A 23,594-nucleotide genomic window follows, 5' to 3' on the forward strand; every position below is an offset into this window, starting at 1 on the left:
AGTTTCCAGAGCTTACATAGGGCTGGGAGAATCTGAGTTCTAGCCCACCTGAGTGAAGAGACCTCGTAAAGGTTATGGCTTACTAGTAGGACTAAAATTGGTGTAAGCTCCTTGGAACCCACTTTAACAAAGTTTAATTAAGCAAGCCCAAAATATCAAGCAGATATGCATATGACTTAACTGTTAGCAGAAAGAAAAGAAGGGAGGGAGGGAGGGAGGAAAGGGGGATTATCAACACTCTTTAAAGGAAGAAAACAAAATCTTGACACTGAATAACATAATATTTAAATGCCCAGTGTCTAAAAAAAATTATGAGATGAGAAGAAAACATGGCCCACAATCAAAAGAAAAGTCAGCTGATAGAAAAAAAACAAAACAGAAATATAAACACGTATAACCATACCACACATTTAGAGTCATAAATATGATCAAGGATTTAAAGAACCATGTGAATAAAATTAAGAGAAAATGGAATATTTTTTTAAAAGAACTAAATGGAACTTTAGAAATTCAGTGGATAGGCTCAATAGCAGGGTAGAAGCTACAGAAGAGAAAAATCAGTGAACTTGAAGACACAGCAATATAAATGAATCAAACCGAAGCAGAGAGGAAAAAGACTAAAGACATAAACTATTTTTTTTGAGTAACCAGAGAGAGACATTTCTACTTCTACCATGAATGACTAACTGGTACTGGATTTACCTTCTTACTGTAAACAACTAGAAATTGGTCAAGATATATGTAACAGCTATTTTCAGAAATAGGATTATAGGCAGAACAGGACTGTGATCTGTTCATATTGAATGATGCCTACTGTCAAAGCAGAGATGGGGAGGAAACAAACAAGATATATGATGAAATAGGCTGAAAAAATTTTAAATTTGACGAAAACTATAAATCCGCAGAACTATGGATCTCAACAAACCCCAAACAGAAGAAACGTAAAAACACACATCTAAGTATATCATAATCTAATTGCTGAAAACCAGTGATAGAGAAAATGTGAAAGACAGAAAAAAGATACATTAGATACAAGGGAATAAAGAATGACTGCAGACTTGTCAACAGAAACCAATACAAGCCAGAAGTCAATCAAATGTCATTTTCAACATGCGGAAAGGAAAAACTGCCAACCTAGATTGCTACATACAACAAAAGATTTCTACATCCTTAAGAGAAATAATTTTTCAGACCAAAAATAAATAAATGAAAAATGGTGAGGGAATTTTTTACCAGCAGACTTGCACTATAAGAAACAGTAAAGGAAATTCTACACATGGGATGAAAATGATACCACAGTGATAAAACTGGAAGGAAATAGACTACTTCTTAATTAGAGTTCAAGATTTCAACACCCTCTTTAGGGAAAGTAAGCAAAAAATCACTAAGGTGATTCTGACATGGATAACACTTTGAACCAACTTGACCTAATTGCTATTTACTAGAACATGCTTCCCAACAACAGAAGACTATACATTCTTTTCTAGTGCACATAGGACATTTACAAATAAAGACCATACTCCAGGCCATAAAACAAGATTCAATAAATTTAAAAGGATTTAAATTATACAAAATATATCCTGTGATCATAAAGGAATTGCAAGAAATCACTTAACAGAAAATCATCTGGAAAATCTCTGAATATTTGGAAATTAGCACACTTCTAAATAACCTGTGAGTTAAAGCCACAAGGAAAATTACAAAATATTACCTCAGCATCTCAAAACATAATCAAACCCAACATACCAATACTGCTGTTACAACAGTGTTTAGAGGGAAATTTATAGCGCTAAATACTTAGAAAATAATAAATATGTCAATCAATGATCTAAACTTCTACTTTAAGAATTTAGCAAAAGAAGAGCAAAGTAAACCCAAATTAAGTAGAAGGAAGGAAATAATAAAGATAAAAGCAGAAACTGATAAACCAGAAAATAAAGAAAAATCAGTGAAACCTAAAGCTGGTTCTTTCTGATCAATAAAACTGGTATACTTCTAGCCATACTGTTCAGGTGACGAGAGAGAACACACTATAACAGCATCAGGAGTGAAAAGAGATAGCATCATTAAAAATCCTACAGATGTTAAGTGAACAATCAGGAATAGTCTGAACAACTTTGTGACAGTAAACTCAACAACTCAGATGAAATGGAAAAATTCCTCAGAAGGCAAAAACTACAAGTGCTCACTCAAGAAGAAAGAGATAACTGAATAACTTCTAAGTTTACTAAAGGAATTGAATTTGTAGTTTGTAACTTTCCCTCTAAGAAAGCATCAGGTCCAGATGGTACAGGTGAATTGTTCCAGATATTTAAAGAAATAATACAAATTCTACACAGATTCTTTGAGAAGATACAGGAGGAGGGAATTTCTCAACTCATTCAATTCTAAAACCAGACAAAGACATTAGAAGAAAATAACATTAGACACGGTTTTTCGTGAACATAGACTTAAAACTCCTTAAAATATTTTAGCAAATCAATATACAGCAATATGTAAAAAGGACAATACATTATGACCAAGTGGTATTTGTCCCAGGAATGCAAGGTTGGGATAACATATGAAACTAGTATAGTAATAGACTGGAAAAGAAAAGAAAACAAAACAAAACAAAAAAACATATGATCTTTTCAAATAGATGCAGATAAAACATTTGACAAAATTCAACTCCCATTCATGGTGCTTCATGAGTTCTACCAGTGCACCTGCTGATTTCCTTGCAGTTTCCTGATGAGTTTGATGGGCACCCCAGTGGCTCCCCACATTTCAACAATATCCCCTGTAAGTGGTTTTCTACTGGGTTTCTGGCAAGTCCAGCCAGGGTCCCAGATGGTTTTGTTAGGTTCAAAACACCCCCCACCACAGGCAGCTTGCTGGTTAATTTCATCAGTACTCCACCAGGTTGTTCCCTGTCCATCAGCCTTGACCCACCAACTGTGAACCAGATCCATCACTGCTACCACACCTTCTCCACACAGGTCTGAATCCCAGAGTTTGGGAGCGTTCTTCCCTTCCAAGTTTGTTCCTCATTGGAGTATTCTCCCTCAGCTTTAGGGTGCTCTTTTATTTCCTCTTAGTTAATTCCTTGTAAATAGTTAATAATTGGTTATATTAAGCTGGCCTTGTTCAAGTTACCATGTTTCTCTCCTGTTTGGATCCTGGCTAATACAGAATCAGTACTGGTAGTGGTCCCAGGACACAGACCTGCCAAGAAGGGATTTTAGATTTGGTTGTGTTCTTGGGCCATGAGCACAGTGCCATGCTCGTTCCAGTGGAAAGCCGGGTGCTCACAGTTCATGACAAGAAGTGGCATCACAGTTTGATCCCCGTATAAACTGCGGTTCGTTATGATGAAGAGTTAGCTGAACCAAGCACCGTGGGAACCCACATGACTGCTGCCCTTGACCATTATAGCAGGAATGATGGCCACAAACACCGTGGTATGGATCGATTCTCCTGAGTGTACCAACCACTTTAAAAATCAAGTGGTTTGTTATTATTATAAACTTCTTTAACAAGATTATGGTAACACTTTTCAGCACTTCTCTCTACCTGATACAGACATTTGCTAATAGAAGACATTAAAAGATGGGAACATTAACACAAAATAAATGCCAAATAAAAATCAGTTAAAATTTGGAAGAGTACTGCACATATATAATATTTGAAATTTTCACTCCTAAAATGAAATTATAAAGCACACAAGTATCAATTGTATTAGCCGATAGTTCTGACTTTGCTTGGTTGCAAATATTCCGGTATAGAAAATTTTTCCATATTGCATCGATGCTCTTCAAATTGTTATACGCTAGTCAGTGGTCATTTGAATAAGCTTGTTTTCTTTTTTCATGGTGAAAATACGTTGTCTCCTTGCCCTGATGTTGGTTTTGCCATTGAAATCCATATTGCTTCTACCTTAGATTTTAGACCAGTTTCTGATTTCAGGTTTGGAGTGTTCCACAACGATGTTCACTTCTCTTCGCATTTCTTCTATTATTTACAAAGCACTGAAACTCATAACACATATTCAAGCAGTGGAAAAGGCCAAAGGACATTGTTGGATAGTATTCAAATAATATTCAGATCTTCCTTCAAGGTTAAATGATTACATAGAATCCCATGTCAGAACTGCCAACTTAAGGACTTGTTTTGCTTTCAAAACCTGTGATTTTTTTTGGGAATACCAGTCATAGGATTTATATAAAGTATAGACGCATTTAATCTCACTAATACTGTATTTGCAAGAAAGACTCACTGTTAGCAGACAGGGCCTTGACCTCACGCTTGTAGCCCAGGGAACAGCTGCAAGTAAGACTGACGAGTGCATTGTGACTGCTGCTCTCCCACGTGCTGCTGTGGAAATGCCAACTTTACTGTTTGGTTTCACTTTTCAGTATTTTTTGCTCTTGATTTCAGTTGATATCCTTAGATTCCTTCAAATCAGTAACGTGTCTGTCCAATGATTAAGCTTTAATTCTCACAGGAGAATTGTAATACTTTGTTTTTGCATTTTCCCTACCGACTGATTTTTCTTGGGCTTTTGAAAAAGTAAATTTGCCAAGAAACTTCAAGAAGGAATTCTTACATGAAAACCCTAATGTAAATCAACTGCAGCTCTCATATATGAGTTGGTGAGACTGCAACGTATACTAACTTTAGGGCATTTTCTTTTAAAGTTAAGCATAGACTTACCATATGACCCAGCATTTCCTAGATATTAACCCAACATAAATTTAAATATATGTCTGCCCAAAGACTTGTAACTTTATAGCTTCTTTATTTAGAATGTCCAAAATCTGGAACCAACCCAAATACCCGTCAATGGGAAATGCATAATCAAATTTTGGTGTATTCAATAGAATACCACTTAGGCAATAAAAGTACATTGAATCACAACAAGGATAGATCTCAAAAGCCTCCTGCTAAGTGAAAGAAGCCAGATACAACCCACTACTGGAATCAAATTAATGTATGATTCTGTTTCTATGAGATTCCATTAAAGACAAAACTACAGTGACACCAGATCAGTGGCTGCCACAGGGTGGGGACTGCAAAGAGGCACAAGAAAACTTTTAGGGGTGATGGGTCCCCACACTCACAGAATTGTACTGTTAGAATTAGTGAATTTTGATTGTAGGTCAATTATATCCAAATAAAGTGACCAAGTAGATTCCCACAATTGTATTCTTTCTGTATTCTCAATAATTAGAACATGGAAGTTTACAAAAATATTTATAATAGCATATAGGTATTTGAAATACCTAGAAATTAATCTCAAAAGAAGCGTAAAGACTTCTATGAGGCAAAACTAAGGGACCAGGAAGAAGATGTAAATATACTGACAGATTTCTTGTTCCTGGATTAAAGATTCACTATGGTGAAGATAACCGTTCTCCTCAAATTGATGAATAGATTCATTCTAATCCCATAAAAATTCCAGCATTTTTTTTTAAATATATATATATTTTTTCAACATTTATTTATTTTTGGGACAGAGAGAGACAGAGCATGAACGGGGGAGGGGCAGAGAGAGAGGGAGACACAGAATCGGAAACAGGCTCCAGGCTCTGAGCCATCAGCCCAGAGCCTGACGCGGGGCTCGAACTCACGGACCGCGAGATCGTGACCTGGCTGAAGTCGGACGCTTAACCGACTGCGCCACCCAGGCACCCCAAAATTCCAGCATTTTTAACCTCTTTCTCTGATTCCACATTTTATATGGAAGGGCTACAAATGGAAAAAACAGAATAGGTGAACTTGCTGTCCTAAATATCAAGATTTATCATGAAAATATAATAATTACAGCACTGTGATAATGATGGTGCAGGAATGGTCAGCAGGTAAATGGGATGTAATAGAAAATCCAGTCACACACCTAGTTTTATGTAGATGTTTCTGTATAAGATTTCTGTGACAGAAGTAATATGCCTGATCAAAGGGGAAAATAATTGACTTTTCAATAAATTGTGTTGAATAGCCTTCTGGAATAAAACAGAAGCCTGACCACTATCTCCCATCAAGTCAAGAAAGATCTATTTTAGTGCATTAAACTATTAGGTGTAAAAGGCAAAGTTGTGATGCTTTTAACAAAGAATATAGAATATCTCCATGGCCTTTGGAAGGATTTCTTCAACGAGGCACGGAAGCATTAGCTATAAAGGAGAGGATTGATAAATTTAACTACAATAAAATGAAAAACTATTATCATTAAAAGACCATTAAAAAAGATGAAAAAAATCACAGGGTAGGAGAAGATACTGTCTGTTCTGCTACAACATTGGTTTCTATAATAACCAAGTTCATAGATGATTGGTAAGTAGGTGGGATAATGATATCAATTTAATGGAAGTAATATTGGTTCTTTCCATTTCCTCCAGCAAGCTAATGTTTTGTGTCATCAAGTAGCGGCAAGTAGAAGGAATATACAAACATAGTTGAATGTTGTATGCACCATACGTGATGCCCGTTCGCCTTGATTTGGCCTCTTCTCAATTTGAACATGTGCTTTATCTTAAAATCATTTATTGCACATTTTGCCTGATCTTATCTTCATTATTCGGTAGCCTCAACCCTCCTCATACCCCTTCCTGTCAAGCTATCTATTCATTTCTTTTTTTTTTAAGTCATTTTCTGAAGACAAAGAATTTTACTTAGTCTGATATTTTTCTTAGGAATTTAAAATCATTTAAATTGTATTAATATTTTTAATTAGGGGGGTTATTGGTTTTGCTAGTGCTCTGGTAACAAAGTTGCGCTAGGTGTTGAGAAGTCAACTCTGACCCTATTTTCTCCATAACCTCTATCTACTATTTGGGGAACACAGTTTTGCGTAGAGCACTGTTTCTAGGAAGCACATTTCACATTTTTGCAGAAACTCCCCCTTTGCGATGCTGTATGTGACAGAGGATGTCAGTGCTTCCTCAGTGCTAAGATACAGCTATTTCTCATTTTAACCTCTCTCCAGTTGGATTGTAGCTTTCAGTAGGTGATGTCTTTCAATTCTAATTGTCATTTTGTTTTCTTTTTTAGTGATAAGATAGTGGTGCCTTTTAGAAGCCGTTGATTATTGAGATTTGATGATGCACTGTCGTATCCAGAATGTAAAGAAATACAAACCAAATTTTAGAAGACAGGCAAGGCAATAGAGAAGTGGCAAAAGCCTTGAACAGTCACTTCACAACTGAAGAAATATCTATGGCTAGTAAATATTTGAAAAAGAACGTATAATCTCGAAACCTAGTTGTACGTTAAACACACAGTGAGATGCCTTGACATGTTGGCAGAAGTTTAAAAACTTGGCACATGTTAATGTGGACCTAAAAGGATGCATATGGCATGATTCTATTCATATGAAGTTATAAAATAAGCAAAATTAAGCTATGTTGCTTAGGAATGCATTACATAGTTGGTAAACATTTGAGAGAAGAAAGGGAATCATCATCACAAATATCAAGATGGTGGGTACCTTTGGGGGTCAGGGGAAGGAGAGAATTATGATTGGAGGCATTCAAGAGGGCTTTTGGTGTCCTGGTGATATTCTCTTTCTTCGCTTGGATGGATTTTGATATATTACTACTTGTTAAACTTTACATATATGTTTTATGAAACTTTCTATAGGTTTCAGAATAAAGCAAAAGAGGGGAATGGTCAGTTTTATCAAATGTTGACACAAGGTCAGGTGATATGAGGACTGAGACTCGAGCATTGGGTGAAGCAAAGTGGAGATTCCTGATGAATACAGCGGATTGTCTCAGCGGAGTGTGTGTGGGGCAGTGATCTGATTGGAATGGGCTCAAGAGAGAGTGAGAGGAGAGGAGTTGGAGACTGTGTGTAAATACGATTCAGAGGAAGTTTTACGTAAAAAGAATTATAGTGGTGACTGGAGGCAACACAGAAAGTTTTACATTAAATATGTAGAGTATCAGGAGAATATAAAGATAAATTTTCTGGAATGCTGAAGACAATGAGGTAACGTAGAGAAAGGGAGAGAACTTTTTATGTGTGTGGGATTATACATTTTTGGGAATAGGATGTGAAAATTTGTAATAATCCATATTTGGTAAGAGAATTAACATTAAAGCTACTTTTTAAGTCTTGGAAATGTATATGTCACACATAACATTTCATACCTACTAATGGAAAGAATCATGAACATCATCTTGCTCAACACCACTTTGCAGAAAGAGAAGGAGGCCCAGAAGGATTCAGTGCTTGTTTAAAATTCTACTGTTAATAACAATTCTAGACTAAAATATAGAGTAACTCCTGCCCCTTGGATCAGTGCTCTTTTTATAGCGTTAACTGTAATATGGTTTTCTCTTAAGTCGAGTTTTATATAATCATTATGTGTTATAGTAGAATTTATTTGGATAATATTTTAATTAGCCTTTCCCAAATAACAAACCAGCCCAGCACTTAATGACTTGAAATAACCATCATGCATTATTTCTCATGATTCCATGAGTCGGATGGACTCAACTGGGACAACTCTTGTGGCTGCGGTCATTGGCACCTCCACGCAGATTGTAGGGGTTAAGATGGCCTCACTCACATGTCTGGAACCCTGGTGCTGTTTCTTGGGTGAGGCTCTCTCATCATAGTCTAGACTACACTTCCATACTTGGTGGTAGAACCATTCTAATAAGGCAAAGATGAAAGCCTAGACTCCTGAAATTGTACAAAATCACATCCTCCACCTTAAATTACTGAAAGCAAACCATAGATTCGGTCTAGATTTCAGAGATGAGGCAGGAGGCTGCCCCATCTCTTGATGGAAGGAGGTACAAAATATTGTGGCCACGTTTTTCATCTATCACAGATCATTATAAATTTTAAATTTAATCATTAAATTTATTTTCCAATGTTAACTTTTACTTTATATGGAGCTAAGAGCTATTAGCTTTTTGGGGACTCTAACAATGTAGTTTAGTCAATATATATGAAAAAACAAATTTGACAAAAAATATTTAACAAGAAAGAAAGTTATGTTTTCCAGATTTTGTATCCTCTGTGAAATAAAGCAGATAAAGAAATGCTCATTTTTATAAGAAGTTGGGTAAGGATGAGGGGGGAAATTTGTTGAATACAGTCTTTGTTGCTTACAGTGTTGGCTTAATTGTTATTTTCTGAGATTGTTACCATTAATGGTTTATTAACATCTTTGTGGAGTTTTTCATGTTATAGAATGTAATGCAACTAAAAAGTAAGAGCACTTAATAATTTCCCATGAATTATAATAATAGCATATTTCTAGACACTGCTAATTATATTTGTGTAAAATTTCATTTAATTTACTTGACAACTGTCTATATTGAGTACCTACCATGATTCTTTCACTGTGCTAAGACTTGGGGCTATTACTTTGAACCACTTAGATGTGATTCCTTCATGTTCCATACCCCAGGAAGGTTTCTTGAAGAAACTTTTTTTTTTTAATGTTTATTTTTGAGAGAGAGAGAGAGAGAGAGAGCGCGCGCGCACACACACATGGGGAATGGGAGGGTAGGGGCAGAGAGAGAGGGAGCAGAGGATCCAAAGCAGGCTCTGCACTGACAGTGATATGGGCCTTGAACCCACAAACCGTGAGGTCATGACCTGAGGTGAAGTCAGTGGTTTAACTGACTGAGCAACCCAGGCGCCCCACTAAAGAAACTTTCTAAGCCAGGAATTAGCTGAGGTAAGAGTGGGAAAGGGAAGAGGAAGTCTTCCAGAGAAAAGAATGGCTTGGACAAAGGCCTTATGGAGGTGATCAAATGCAAGAAACATTAAAAGAACTGGGAAAAAAAAAAAACCCTCTTGTGTTTAAAGCCTGGAATATGAAAGGAGTGAGGCAATAAAGAACCTGGAAAGGTAGAGTGTGGACTTGAGTGCTAAAGATCATGGGAAACCTTTGATTGATTTAGAGGATTTTTGCCCAGATGATTGTTTTAGAGAAGTCACTGGCTACAGTCTGGGTAAGGAGAGTAGCCAGGGAGAGCAAGGGTTGAACCTAGGAGACCATAGATAGTGATATGAATTAGGTCAGTGTGAGAATGAATTAAAGTATATAAATCCTAGAGATATTCAGGAGATGGAATCAACCGGATTTGTTGACTAGATGTGGAATAGAGAGAAGAACCTAAGATGGCGGACTTGCCAGTTTCTGGCTTGGAGCGCCATTAATGAATAGGGAGCAGAAGTGGAGGAAGAGGTTTGGGAAGGCATTCTTACACAGGATTTGCCACAATATCCTAACTCTGTTTCCTGGCTAAATACTTAGATCTCTTTTTTGTATTCTCTACTGTTTGAAATAATTTTTCTAGTATCTAGAACTGATAATAAATTTTCAATTTAATTCATATTCAGTAAAATTCAGTCAAAGGTAGCAGTGCTGCCATAACTTGAATTTATACTTTTGATCTGAAATATTTTGCTTTAGCATGAATTCTTTAATAGACAGAAATTTAGTATTGTATTGCCATGGTATATTTCATTAAACAGTGTATTTCTGAAGTGTTTGAAATGACTTAATAATGGCTAAGGTGTAATATGTGAATATCTATCTTAAGCCTTTTATTCATCTAAAATAATTTCATAATTAATATTTGTCCAAGTTTTTAAACTAGAGTTTATTAAAAGAACCTTTAAAAATTGTGTCTCTCTTTTTATTGTCCTTCATGATGCTAGGAAGTAGAAGGTTAGCTTACATTTATTCCAGGGAAGAAACAAATGTAGCTTGATAAAAATGAAGTCTGTATACACCTGAGACTAATACTGTATGTCAACTTTACTTCAATTAAAAAAAAAAAAAGAATACCATGTCCCTCAAAATATGAAATATGAATCTGTCATTGGTAGATTTATCTTTCCTTCAGATGTTAAGTAGTGATAATTGAAGTAAAAGAATTAACTGTTGGGGGCGCCTGTGTGGCTCAGTTGGTTAAGCATCCAACTCTTGGTTTAGGCTCAGTCATGGTCTCACAGTTTGTGAGATCAAGCCCTCCTTTGGGCTCTGTGCTAAGAGCACGGAGCCTGCTTGGGATTCTCTTTCTCCCTCTCTCTCTCTGCCCTTCCCCTGAGCTCACTTGCGCGCACGCTCTCCCTCTCTCCGAAAATAAATAAACTTAAAAAAAAAAAAAAAAAAGAATTGTGTCTTAGAAAGTTAAGCTTCCTCTGACACTAAAACTTTTTTTAGTCTTTGTGGTTCAAATTTCATAGCTATCTGTAGATTTTGTTAAAGTGTATTTAGTCATTCTACATTATTTTCCTACTCTCACCAAAAAATGTTAAATCTAAAATTTTCTGATCGTCATTCTAGAAGGTACCATATATTCAGTAGTGTGTTTCTCCCACGTGTTCTCTATAGACTGTATTTTCTATTCTCAATATTTTGTAAGTTTAAAAGCAGTTTACAACCTATTTTTTTTTTTCTTGTTTTTTTCCTTAGGCACTACAAGGGCCCCCAGGGATGGGGAAGTACCAGGGGTGGACTATAATTTCATTTCTGTTGAACAGTTCAAAGCACTGGAAGAGAGTGGCGCATTATTAGAAAGTGGAACGTATGATGGTATGTCCCCAAATACTGACAATGGCAGCAACCAAGAAAACTATCTGAATTATTAGAAAACTGACTAGAATTATTTCAAAGGGAATTTGATCAGTAAAATACCATTTTTGTAAAAAAAATTTTCTGTTGGTCTTTGGGAAATTTTTCTTTTGGTTAGGCTCTTTGTCATTTGCTAACTAAAATGGGATTAAATAATAAGCAGAAGCATTCCATCATATTATGAAGCCGATTGTGAAGAATGTACTGAAATCATTCAAACTGGCCAGTTTGCATATTTCATAGAAATTCATATTCATCGTGTGAACTCAACATGTGTTTGTTGATTGCTCTCTGTTTGTGGTTGGGAATCCAAATACTGTGCACTCTAAAAAGTCTACAGCTTGGCTCTCTTGGAGAAGAGCGAATATAGATTGGGGGGGAAAGAACAAAAATAGAATAATTGATTTTCTTTTCTTATCTCTTCTCTACCCACTTGATTCTAGGAAGCAGAGACTTAAGATCAGTTTCAGTTTTTAAATGAGGCCACGTTCCGTCCTTTGTTCCCGCTTAACCTCCGCTCTCCCCTGGCAAGCTTGTCCGCTCCATGGTTTCCCGTACTCCCTCATCATTGCTTCATCACGCTGTCATGGTTGCCTTTTTCACAAGCTTGATGAAGGCAGCATCATGTCTTTCTTATTCAGAAGTATCCTTAGTGTCTAGAAATGGTGTTCAATAAACACTGACCTTGAGTTCAGCGTATCCAAACATGCATTTGTGTGTATCCAGAAGAGTAATTCGTAATTTCTCTCTTTAGCTGCACCCTGGGCTCAAAACAGTGGAGTCGTCATTTGCTTCCTCCTCTCTCTCCTATTCCCACGTGTCTGCTACCAAATCTAGCCATTTCTTTGACTGTAGCAGCTTTTCCAGTGCCTTTCTTTTCACTTTCACACTTCCTTGTGGGCCTTGGACTGGCTTGCCTCTGGGCTACTATGGTTCATGTCATTTGTTCACCTTCTTCCCTCCATGCTCCCCACCTGCCCATTGCTGTCGTGCTAGCCTTCCTCCGGCACAGCTCTGCTTGTGAATCTTCTTCAGAGTCTTCTGTGATTTGCTTTTGCCTGCTTAGTTTGCTGCAGCTACGGATTCTGAGCTTAGCTCCCACAACTCATTCATTCGTTCGTTCATTCATTCATTCATTCAGCAACCCATTTTTTTTTTTAATTTTAAGTTTATTTGATTATTTTGAGAACGCACTAGCAGAGGAGGCAGAGAGAGACAGACTCCCAAGCAGGCTCCTTGCTGTCAGCGCAGAACCCAGTGCAGGGCTCGATCCCATGAACCATGAGATCGTGACTTGAGCTGAAATCAAGAGTTGGAGGCTTAACTGACTTGAGCCACCCAGGCACCCCTCAGCAACCCATTTATTAAGTACCCACTATATGCCAAGCAGTGTAAGAGGGAATAGTGATACTGTAGTGAACAATATTGAAATGATACTACCTTAATAAATCCCATATCTAAATACGAAGTTAGTAAAACAAACAAAATCAAACATCAGAAGGAGATGTTATGAAGGAAACAAAAACAAGAGATTTAAAAAAAATTTTTTTTTTCTAACGTTTTATTTATTTTTGAGACAGGGAGAGACAGAGCATGAACAGGGGAGGGTCAGAGAGAGGGAGACACAGAATCTGAAACAGGCTCCAGGCTCTGAGCTGTCAGCACAGATCCCGACGTGGGGCTCGAACTCACGGACCACGAGATCATGACCTGAGCCGAAGTCGGCCGCTTAACCGACTGAGCCACCCAGGCACCCCAGAAAACAAGAGATTTAAAGAAAATAGTAAGAATATCAAAGATAAGGTGGCCTGTGAAGGCTTCTGAGAGGAAGTGACCACTGCCGTTTTATATTTTTATGCAAATAGCCTGTTCTCATTCACCTCCCTCTTAGTGGCAACCAGACTGATGTGTTTAATATGTATGCTTTTGTTTGTATGCATTCTTCCAAAATGTGTATTGTGCACCTCGTGTGCATGCATTTATTATTTGCATGCATTTACTCTTTATTATTCTAGATCTCATTCAGTTTTTAACGGTTTTCAGTTGTTTCTATGTCTTCTGGGTTCACCCATGTTGCTATACTGTATTTACATGTAATTCATTGCTGTCTTCACCACCGCACAGTACTCCAGGTTGTGAATCCACGGCATTTTACTTAACCCCTCTCCCAGTGATTGACTTCCAGATTGCTTCCAATCTCCCCCGCCACCACGGATAAAGCTGTGACACCCTTTTCTCCTAGACCTGTGTGAGTGTGTCTGTGGCATACGTACCCAGGGGCAGAACTGTGGGGTTTTAAGGGCTGTTTGTACTCGCTCTGGTAAAGGGGTTGAGGTAGCTCTGCCCCTGCATCGCCGGTCGGTTCCTGCAGCAGCATCAGTAAGGACTCCACTTCCTCACCATCCGGCTTTAGAACTTTGCCAGTCTGATGGTTGTGGAAGTGCTATCTCCTTTAAATTCAAGTTTCTCTGGTAGTCAGAGAGTTTGAGCATCTCTTCATATGCCTGTTAGTAATTGCCTTTTCATTTGTTTTTTTCAAGTGGGATCTGCGTTTGCAGACACTTCTTAGATATTTAGATATTTATTTAGAAATTAATTCCTTATTGGTTATAGAGGTTTTCTCCCGTTCTGGCACCTGATAAGCTTGTCCTGTGTTGCTTCATTAAACAGAAATCCTTAACTTTTTTTTATTAATTTTTTTAACGTTTATTTATTTTTGAGACAGAGAGAGACAGAGCATGAACGGGGGAGGGTCAGAGGGAGAGGGAGATACAGAATCTGAAACAGGCTCCAGGCTCTGAGCGGTCAGCACAGAGTCCGACGCGGGGCTTGAACTCACGGACCGCGAGATCATGACCTGAGCCAAAGTCGGACGCTTAACCGACTGAGCCACCCAGGCGCCCCTAATTTTTTTTTTTTTTTTAATGTTTATTTAGTTTTAGAGAATGGAAGAGGTGCAGAAGGAGAGAGAATCCCAAGCAGGCTCCCTGCTGATAGCGCAGAGCCTATTGTGGGGCTCAGACCCAAGAACCGTGAGATTGTGAGCTGAACTGAAATCAAGAGTCGGATGCTTAACTCACTGTGCCACCCAGTCTTCCAGAAATCCTTAATTTTTATGTATGAGATTTATCACTGTTTCTCAGGATTTGTGCTTTAGAAGTTTTAAGAAGTCCTTCTCTGGGGACGCCTGGGTGACTCAGTCAGTTGAGCTTCCAACTCTTTCGATCTTGGCTCAGGTCATGATCATGAGACCGAGCTCTGTATCAGCTTCTGTGCGGACGGCACAGAGCCTGCTTGGGATTCTCCCTCTCTTTCCCTGTCTCTGCCCCTCCCCCGTGCTTGCTCACACGTGCACTCTCTCTCTCAAAATAAAGAAACATGAAAAAAAAAAAGAAGTCCTTCTCCGCCCTTACATCACAAAGACATTCTCCTTTATTTTCCTCTGTTAAGTATAACAACATGGGATCTGGCAGTGTGGCATATTACATATTATTAATTGCTGTGTGCTGAATTCAAAGGAAATGCAAATTGAAATGCTCCATTTCACACCCATGAGATTGACAAAAATCTTAAAGTCTGATAATTGTGGGAAGTGGAAACTCCCATATACTGCTGGCAAGAGTATAAAGTGATATAATCCCCTTTTGGGGAGCATCTTGGTAATAGCTGGTAAATTTGAAGATGCACTTAACTCTGAACCCAGCAGTTCCCTCTTTAGATGCCTACACTAGAGAAATCCTTACCTCTGTGCGTATGTAGTCACATGCCGGAATGGTCTTTACAGCATTAATTTGAAACAGTGAGAGAATGGAAACAACTGTGTTTGAGTAGGGGAGTTAATGAGATGCGCTTTAATTTTTCATGAAAATGGACTATTATACAGCAGTTAAATAGACTTGAATCTACATGTATGAACAGGAATAAGTCCTAGAAATATAATTGTATAAAAAGAAAGATGCAAAAGAATACATACAGTATACCATTTATTTTTAAAAAGATATGAAATGTGATAAAAACCTTTATGAAGCTTTTACAGAAACTGGTATCTATATATTATGTGTGCATGTACATGCATCCTAGTTGTACATAGTGCGCAGGGGAATAACACATACCAACTTCAGGACAGCTCAAGGAGAGCACGGGAAGGACTGAGACAGGAAGTTAGGGCTTTAATTGAATATGTGACCATATATGCAAGTCCTTAAAGAGGGATAAAAGGGAGACCTGAAAGGAAAGTTAAATAAATAAGGATGCTTCTAATACACTTGTCTGTGTTTTTGTGTGTATTTAAAATATTTAATAGTTGATAATTCCATTTGAAAAATTTTTAAAAACCTTCAGAAAAGAAAAAAGACGGGGGGCGGAAACCTTCCAAAACAGCTTCAAAAAGCTGAAAACCTTTCTCTGATAATAACTATAGTAGCATTCACAAACCGTGTCATTTTTACGCCTTGCTGTATCTGAAATCTTGCTATTTACCAACCACTCAAGAAAAATAGATCTAATTTCCTTATGAGCAACGCTAGTTTTCTTTTTTAATCTAAGTCCAATAATCATGTTTAAATAAGGAAACTGCCAGAATTTATTATGAAGTCCTAAAATCTTCATGATCATGGGTAGCAATCTCAATATTGCAAATTTGTCTGATTTCACCCAGGAAGACAGTTAAACTTCCTTGAGTGGGGTAGTAATTACTAAGTCTACACAGTAACATGTGTGTCTAGCATTTTTACTACAACTACCGTCCTTAGAGAAGTGGACTTTTGATTTTTGCCACGGCATGTCCAAATTCCTGGGCAGCGTGATTGGGGGACACAGTGCAGGAGAAATTGAAATCCTGGGGCATCCCCCTTCTCCTCCACCAGACTTCTCTTTGGGATGTTTCTGTGCCCTCTGCCCCAGAGAAGCATGAGCTGGCCTCTTCGTTGAGTCTTTGCTTTATTACTCGTGGCCCAGAAAGTTTGCAGAGACCTCCTCTGAGCCTTTTAATATGAATCTTTGCATCCATCTACATGATAGGAATAACACCATTTCAAAAATGGATTTGGAAGCAAGGGAGTTATTGAGTGGGAGAGATAAGAGGTAGTTGATAAGTGTTTTGGTTTGATTTCATTGTTTTGTCTTGAATATTTTAATGACAATTACCACTCTAAGTCAGATTTCCAAAGAATTTATCTTAATGCTTTCTCCTCAAGGCACACACTACTGAAGGTGAACTTATTTGTAGATTTGCCTCAGTTTTATGCTGAACAACCTATGCTTTTTTCATCTGGGACAAATAATTCATTATATACCCCATTCATTTACTTTATGTGATGAGTGTCATAATTGCCTGCTTAAAGAACGCCTGGCTGGCTCAGTTGGTTAAGTGTCCAACTTCAACTCAGGTCACGATCTCGTGGTTTGTGGGCTTGAGTCCTGCATCGGGCTCTGTGCTGACAGCTCAGAGCCTGGAGCCTGCTTTGAATTCTGTGTCTCCCCCTCTCTCTGCCCCTCCCATGCTCATGCTTTGTCTCTCTCTGTCTCTCAATAATAAATAAACATTTTTAAAAAACTAAAAAAAAAAAAAATAATTGCCTGCTTAAGAGCCCAGGAATTTGATTAGAAGATGTGATTTTTAAAATATATATAGTGAGTATTTTATTCCCTAACCATATTTATCTTCCTAGAGCATTGGCATGGTGGCTGATAAAAGGTCAAAACTAGCAGGAGCCACAAACTATTCATGTAGCTAGACCTTTTGAGTGGTTTTCCATTGTATTTGCCCGCCTACTGGGAATTGCATGACAAATTAAGATACTCAATTGTTTTCATTCTACTCTGGAACATTTATTTTTACTGCAAAAATTCCTGATCCTCAAGACTTAGAATATTAAAGTATTTCTTTCTTTCCTGAGAGTAAGCCAATATTGAATTATGCTAATAATGTCTCTGTTCAATAAATTGTCAAATAAAATAATATAATTAGGATGCTCAGAGAACCTAAAAATTACTTGTACATAAACAGCCTACATTTCAACACACACTGGTTAGTTCTCAGCTTTATCCTTTACCCACATATTTCCTCGTTTTACCAAAATAGTTCATTATGTTGCACATCAGAACAAAATTATTTGAGTTAGTTTTCTCTTCCTTTACTCCCACTTCTTATGCCAATTAGTCTTACACAAGAGCATTGATGCATTTAAATTCACAAACGAGGCCCTAATTTAGATCCCATGCAAAGCCAGCCCTGTAGGAATAAATAAACTATGTACATGAAGTCAACTTCCTATCCTTAGTACAAACAGTATTAAAAAGTTAGATAATGTTAGGGGTGTCTGGGTGGCTCAGTCGGTTAAGTGTCTGACTTGGGCTCAGGTCAAAATCTCGTGGTTCGTGAGTTCGGGTCTCATGTCAGGTTCTGTGCTGACAGCTCAGAGCCTGGCGCCTGTTTCAGATTCTATGTCTCCCTCTTCCTCTGCCCCTCCTTTGCTCATGCTCGCTCTCTCTCTCTCTCTCTCTCTCTCTCTCTCTCACTGTCTCAAAAATAACATTAAAAATTTTTTTTTCTTTAAGTTAGATAATGTTAGAAAATACATGGTAAAGGGCTCTTGAAAAATTAGTTCTTTCTGTTCTTTCTCCCTCCTCCACTCCTAAGAAGAAGTGTTTTGGCTTCCTTTTGGCCAATGGTGATCAATTAGAAGCCTCAGTATGAGATATCAGGGCAGAGACATACGCTGGGTCATATTGTTCTGACTCTCAATTCAACATCAGTTCTTTCAGCTGCTATTTCTTTGTCCATTTCAGGAAACTTCTATGGAACTCCCAAACCTCCAGCAGAACCCAGCCCTTTCCAGCCAGATCCAGTTGATCAGGTCCTCTTTGATAATGAGTTTGACACAGAATCCCAAAGAAAGCGAACCACATCTGTCAGCAAGATGGAGAGAATGGACAGCTCTCTTCCTGAAGAGGAAGAAGATGAGGACAAGGAAGCTATTAATGGCAGCGGAAGTGCCGGTTTGTAAATAGATGAGTTACTTCTAACTGATCTTCCGTATTGACTTTAACGTGACACTGAATTAGAAGTGGTAAAATCTATCGGAAAGTCTGTGTAGAGCAGGTGATACGATTCTAATTTTTTTCTAAAAGGTTGTGTATGGAACCATCTGGCAGCCATCTTATAGGCTGAAGTGAGTTGTACCAAGTGGAAGTTTGGATAAGTCAATAATAAGCTGTCATTACTAATAACATGATATGCCATTACCCTGCGACTCGAAATATTTGAGGCTCCAAGATATGGGAATCCTGTTGGCGTGAGTCCTACTTTATAGGATAAGAACAAAATGTAGTTTTAAGGCTCAGCCTTCAACTAAAAATGCAGGGGGTCAGAAACATGCCAGTAAAAATTACCTGAAAGATTTGTTAGCAATATGTTGAATTTAAATTCTTAATCACCCAAAGAAAATTTGCAAACCTGACTCTCTTATTTTTCATTAAATGCAAAACCAACAGAAATTTAGTGGTGGAGAATCTTTTGAGCACCCCTAACTAATGTGGTTGCTTAGGAGATTCTTACCCTGCTAATTGAGAGTAGAAGTGGGAAGCCACAGAATTACAGCAGAACTAATTTTAGTGCTATTTATTATAATATTTTTATTCAAAACACTAGAATATGAGCTTCATAAGGGCTGGAAGTTTTGCATGCATCATTGTTGTATCCCTTGCACCATAAACCATGCCTGGCACAAAGTAGGAACTAAAAAAGTATTTTATTGATACCCAGTAAATGAATGAATTTGATCACATCCCCAAATTTGCAGAACCCATTACCATATTATTTTCCCAGAGCTTCTGATGTTTTTCCTCATCATCTACTAAAATTTGCTGCATATATTGTATTGACTGTCTTAATATATTCATTTGTGTCCTCCAGAGTGTGAGTTCTGTTTTATTGTCCTAACATCTCACGTAGTTATGCCACATAATATGTTTGACATTAATGACCCCAGTATATTTGGGTGTAGAGACTGAAAATAGGTCTAAAAAGGTTTAGGTGAATTCATGTCTAATTCTTTAGTGGATGTTAAGGGAACTCCTCATACTCTAAGGGGAGCTTTGCTCTCCCACAAAATTAAGTCTGTTAACATTTTTAAATGTTTGAGACTGGGATTAGAGACCATGAACCTGTCCCAATATAGGAACTTCTGTGTTCTTAATTTGAGGGGGAGAAATGTTCTGTTTTTACTCCTTTACGTTTATTTATTTTTTGAGAGACACAGAAAGACAGAGCACAAGTTGGGGAGGGGCGGAGAGAGAAGGAGACACAGAGGGGCGGAGAGAGAAGGAGACAGAATCCGAAGCAGGCTCTGGGCTCCGAGCTGTCAGCACAGAGCCCGATGAGGGGCTCGAACTCACAAATCATGAGATCGTGACCTGAGCCGAAGTCGAACACTTAACTGACTCAGCCACCCAGGCACCCCCTGTTTTTACTTCTAATGAAGAGCCTTTTGGTGACCACTGCAGTTCCTCTAGAGAGAAGCCTGTCTGTAACCTCCATCGTTTTATGCTTGTCATGGAAGCCAGTTGTTAAACCAGATGTTACTAACTTTATCATGGTAATGTTTGGGGCGCTTGGGTGGCTCAGTCAGTTAAGTGTCTGACTTCGGCTCAGGTTATGATCTCATGGTCTGTGGGTTCGAGCCCCGCAGCAGGCTCTGTGCTGACAGCTCAGTCTGGAGCCTGCTTCGGATTCTGTGTCTCCCTCTCTCCAACCCTCCCCACTCATGCTCTCTCTCTCCTTCAAACATAAATAGACATTAAAAAAAATTTTTTTTTTAATAGTAAATAAAGGGAGTATATCCAAGAGTGGGAGGCAGTTTGTATATTAGCACTTGCATGTGGATACCATAGGACACTTCCCCTGGATTATACACTTCTTTGTAAGAGAAAATATTCAGAATATTTTAATGAAAAAACAATACAAGTCATGACGAAAAAGCCTTGGTCTTTTCTGAATCAATACTAACTGTAGTTGTTCACTTACTGAAAGTTGCGGAAATGTGCATTTGTGTGTTGCGACTGGGAACTAGAACTCCTGCCTTAAAAAATTGACAATCTGAGGGGAGGTAAGTAGGGAGAGAATAGGTAAAGATTTATTTGTGTATATACCAATATGTACATTATTTTGTTTAACTTATTTTAAAGTTTATTTATTTACTTAGCACAAATGGGGAAGGGGCATAGAGAGAGGGAGAGAATCCCAAGCAGGCGCTGCAGTGTCAATGCAGAGCGCGACATGGGGCTCGATCTTGTGAACCGCGTGAGATCCTGACCTGATCTGAAATCAAGAGTCAGACGTTCAACCGACTGAGCCACCTAGGCGCCCCCCCCAACACTGTTGTATATTATTTTATATATTGCTGAAGAATTAATGTAAGAATGCTGATATACCCATGTAGGATGACATATGTTATGTAATAATGCTAACATTTTTTTTTCTAAGGTGTTTACTATATGAACAGTATTTTCAAGTCATTGGCTATTAAGCAAACTCTTTTCCACAGTCACTTTGAACCATAATCAGAAAAGTATTAGAGATCATATATTTGCTTTTGCTTTTCTGCAAAATACTTATATCCCAGGAATGTAACTCTCTTTCAGATTGATTTCCACATTGAGTGAGTTTTAATTTCTGTCACTTTTTTTTGCCTGGAGAATGAATCCTGTGTTTTATTAAAACTATGCATTCAACAGATATTTATTGAGCACCTGCTAGGCTAAGTGCTAGGCATTTTTCTAACAGCTAGAAATAAAATACCGAACAAAACAGACAAAAGCCCCTGTCTTTATGAACTTTGCCTTCTAGTGGGAAGAGACAGAATTATCCAACATAGATGAATAGCATATATTAGAGAGTGCTAAAGAGAAAAAGCAGAGGGGGAAAAGGATAAAAGATAGTGGTGACCAAAGTTTGTGGTTTTAAATAGAGCGGCAGAAAAGATCTCACTGAGAAGAGGACTTTGAAAGAAGTGGGGGTGTAAGCTCAAAATATCTGGGAGAAAAACATCCCAGCCAGAGGGAATTCTTAATACAAATGCCCTGAGGTGGGAGTATACCTGGAATATTCTGACAAAGGCAAGAAGACCAATATAGTTGGATACAGTGTGGACAGTGCATTATATGTGTTGGATGAGAGTGATGGAAGGGAATAAAATAATCAGTGAAGTCAGTCAGATAACGGTTGGGGGATGTGGAAACGTGTATTACATACGATCTTATAGGTCGTTGGAAGAATTTGGCTTTTTTAAAAAGAGAATTTGCTTTTTATTTTGAGATGAGAAACCACTTAGGGATTTGAGTAGAAGCATAACTGGATAAAACAGATTTTAATAAACTCATTCTTGCTTCACATTGAAAATAGGCAGTAGGATGATGCGTCTGGGTGGCTCAGTTGCTTAAGTGTCTGACTTTCGATTTTGGCCCAGGTCATGATCTCACGGTTGTAAGAGCGAGCCCTGCGTCAGACTCCACACTGAGCAGGGAGCCTGCTTGGGATTCACTCTCTCCCACTCCCTCTGCCCCTCCCCTGCTCTCACCCTCTAAAGAAATGAAATAAAATAGAATTAAATTAAATTAAAGAAAACAGGCAGTAGGAGGGCATGGGCATGAACAGCGATGCTAGTTAAGAGGTTGTAATTCAAGTGAGAAATATTGGTTTGGACCTGATTAAAGCGTGACAGGTAGGAAGTGGCCTGAGCCACTTACAAATGAGTAACATTTGCCGACAGACTGGATATGAGGCCCAAGAGAACAAAGACCATTTCATGGGTTTTAGATTGAATATCTGGAAGAATGGAGTTGCATTTATTGAGATGAGGTGGATTTAAAGAGGAGTCAGTTTGGGTTGGCAAAGGGTGTTAGGGGCTCACACTGGGGTATTTGAGCTTGAGATGCTCACTAGACATCCAGATGGAAATGTCATGTTTGAGCTTGGATTTAAAGGTGTATGGCTGGTCTGAAGATGCATATGTGGACATCATCAGCATATGGCATGTAGAGCTGTCATTGCAGAGTAATGACACTGAATGAGATCCACAAGAGAGTAAGTATAGAAAGAGAAGAGAAAAGGTCCAAAGACTGAACCCTGAGAAGGCCTCTAATACATGGAGCTTGGGGAGACTGAGAAAAGCCAGTGAGATAGAAAGCACACCAGGAGGGTAGAGTGTCCTGGAAGCCAGGGAAAGAGAATGATAAACTCTCAGATGCCACTGATAGCTCACATAAGATGGTCACTGAGAATTGATCATTGGATTTAGCTGTGTGCAGGAAACAAAGTCATCCAAATGAGATTAGGGATAAGGGAGAAGTAATGGTAGATTTAAGGAGAAGGAAGGTATGAAATGGTTATCTGGGAGAGTGGCAGAGTGAATGGACTAAAATTTCCTGTGATTATCATACATCGTTAAATGCCCTCTTGAGCTTAGTGGTCATAAATCAAAAGTGAACTAGTTAGTGTTGCCTGTATTCAGCTACATGTGCTGCTGTAGAGCAGGGGGAAAGATTTAAGCAGAGTTATTATTGTTCAGCTGGGCATGTATGATGAAGTAAGGTTGAGGCAAAGGAATCAGTAGTGTTTGTTTGCAAGGGAGCGATTATCATGCTTGATCATGGAATTTCAGTTACATGAGTAGGGTAATGAAGATACGACGAGGGACAGTGAAAGGTGGTAGGTAGTATTAATGGATTATAGAACTCGTTTGGATAAAGGACAGTTGGAGTAGAAGTACTATATGTAATGATACCTAAAGGCTCTTCTAAGATTCTTGATTCCAAGGCATTGCCTGCAGTTTGGAGTTGTTATCTCATAAGTCTAAAAATGAGGTTTAAGTGCATGAATTGTGAATTCCCTAGACAGTAACCAAATTTTATTCTTACTTACGTTATGGACTCTGGGACTCTAAAAGGACTTTAATATTACCAACAGAATTACATTTAGCAATAGGAAGTCTGTTGAGTGTAATTAAAAAAA

General features: G+C 38.2%; 1 protein-coding gene across 3 annotated transcripts in view; it reads left to right on the top strand.

The window, feature by feature from the left end:
- Positions 1–23,594, top strand: part of MAGI3 (membrane associated guanylate kinase, WW and PDZ domain containing 3) — a 248,229-nt gene that overhangs the window by 150,994 nt on the left and 73,641 nt on the right. For all 3 annotated transcript variants that reach the window (XM_045478688.1, XM_045478689.1, XM_045478690.1), the window contains exons 3-4: positions 11,426–11,545; positions 18,374–18,583. In XM_045478688.1, the coding sequence (XP_045334644.1) occupies positions 11,426–11,545; positions 18,374–18,583 (330 nt within the window). The remainder of the gene's footprint in view (positions 1–11,425; positions 11,546–18,373; positions 18,584–23,594) is intronic.

The sequence above is a fragment of the Leopardus geoffroyi genome, chromosome C1 (genome assembly GCF_018350155.1).
Source record: "Leopardus geoffroyi isolate Oge1 chromosome C1, O.geoffroyi_Oge1_pat1.0, whole genome shotgun sequence".
NCBI classification, from domain to species: domain Eukaryota; kingdom Metazoa; phylum Chordata; class Mammalia; order Carnivora; family Felidae; genus Leopardus; species Leopardus geoffroyi.